The sequence below is a fragment of the Salvia splendens genome, chromosome 2 (assembly GCF_004379255.2).
Source record: "Salvia splendens isolate huo1 chromosome 2, SspV2, whole genome shotgun sequence".
In the NCBI taxonomy this organism is placed as follows: Eukaryota; Viridiplantae; Streptophyta; class Magnoliopsida; order Lamiales; family Lamiaceae; genus Salvia; species Salvia splendens.
The window spans coordinates 22,618,532-22,619,766 of record NC_056033.1 but is presented as its reverse complement, the minus strand read 5'-3'; the positions used below and the strand labels follow the sequence as shown (position 1 = coordinate 22,619,766).

At 47.3% G+C, this 1,235-nt stretch overlaps 1 protein-coding gene across 1 annotated transcript; it reads left to right on the top strand.

Annotated features, from left to right (window-relative positions):
- The first annotated feature begins 364 nt into the window (after positions 1-364).
- On the top strand, positions 365-838 carry LOC121776480. Its single transcript, XM_042173658.1, has one exon. It carries the CDS (start codon positions 365-367, stop codon positions 836-838), a length of 474 nt encoding a protein of 157 aa, XP_042029592.1.
- The last annotated feature ends 397 nt before the right edge of the window (positions 839-1,235 follow it).

Below are 1,235 nucleotides of genomic sequence, written 5' to 3'. Positions count from 1 at the left end.
TACGAACCTAACTTGTTAATATGTCTTACAATCTAATGTTTTGGAACGCTAGGGGAGTCGCTAATGCGTCGACCCAAAACGTTTTAAAGAGATTAATTAAATGTCACAATGTTATGTTTCTTGCAATAATGGAGCCACTCACAACCCCCAATCCGGACCGATACTCTAAGGCGCTCGGACTAAACTTCAAAGGCGCTAACACAAACGGCAAGGTTTGGATCTTCACCGAAGAACGGGCTCATTTTGATATTGAAGAAGATGGAGATCAGATTCTACATGGAAAGTTAACTTCCCAACGCATGACTTGCCCCATCTTTGTCTCGGCCGTCTATACAAAGTGCTCAAGATCGGAACGATACCCATTATGGGACAAAATGAGGGACATCTCGAACCTAGTGGATGGAATGCCATGGGAGGGGACTTCAATACGATACTCTCACATGCTGATCGGGTTGGGAGTGATACCAATAGGCAAGGCGAGATGATTGATTTTGCGAAAACTATTGAAGATTGCCGCCTCCTTGACCCGGGCTACGATGGAGCAGAGTATACGTGGGCCAAAAACTGGTTGTTCGAAAGGCTGGACAAGATGTTTGTAAGCGAGGCATGGACCAAGATTTTTGAGGCTTCGAGGGTGACCAACTTGCCGAGAGTAACATCGGATCATGGCCCGATCCTCGCACGGTGCAAGATGACAAGACCTAACACCGGGGGAAGTGGATTTCGCTTCCAAAACATGTGGATCCGACATGAAAGCTTTATGGAGATAGTCCAAGACTGTTGGGAGCAACCCACCGGGGCGGCCGGGCTCCTAAATCTCCAAATCAAGTTGATATGAAGCAAAAAAGTCTTAAAGACATGGAACAAAGAAGTCTTTGGGAACATACATGCTAATCTCACGTGGATGGAAGAAGAGATAGCAAAGGCCCAAGCAAATTTCGAAGATGACCCCACGCCCTGGAACAGGACCCAGATAAACAAGAACATCGCCGAATACATCCTCTTACTTAAGATGGAGGAGGATTTTTGGCGACAAAAGGCGGCCTTGAGGTGGCTTGCGGAGGGAGACAGGAATTCCAGATTTTATCAACGTTGGGTGAAACAGAAGAGGGTCAGGTTGCGAATCCACTCCATTCGGACAAATGGCCGGGAGATTTCGGATGATGCTGAGATTCGCAATTTGGCAGTTGAGTTTTTCCAGGGTTTTCTCGCTCCGGACATTCCAGCGCTCGAGG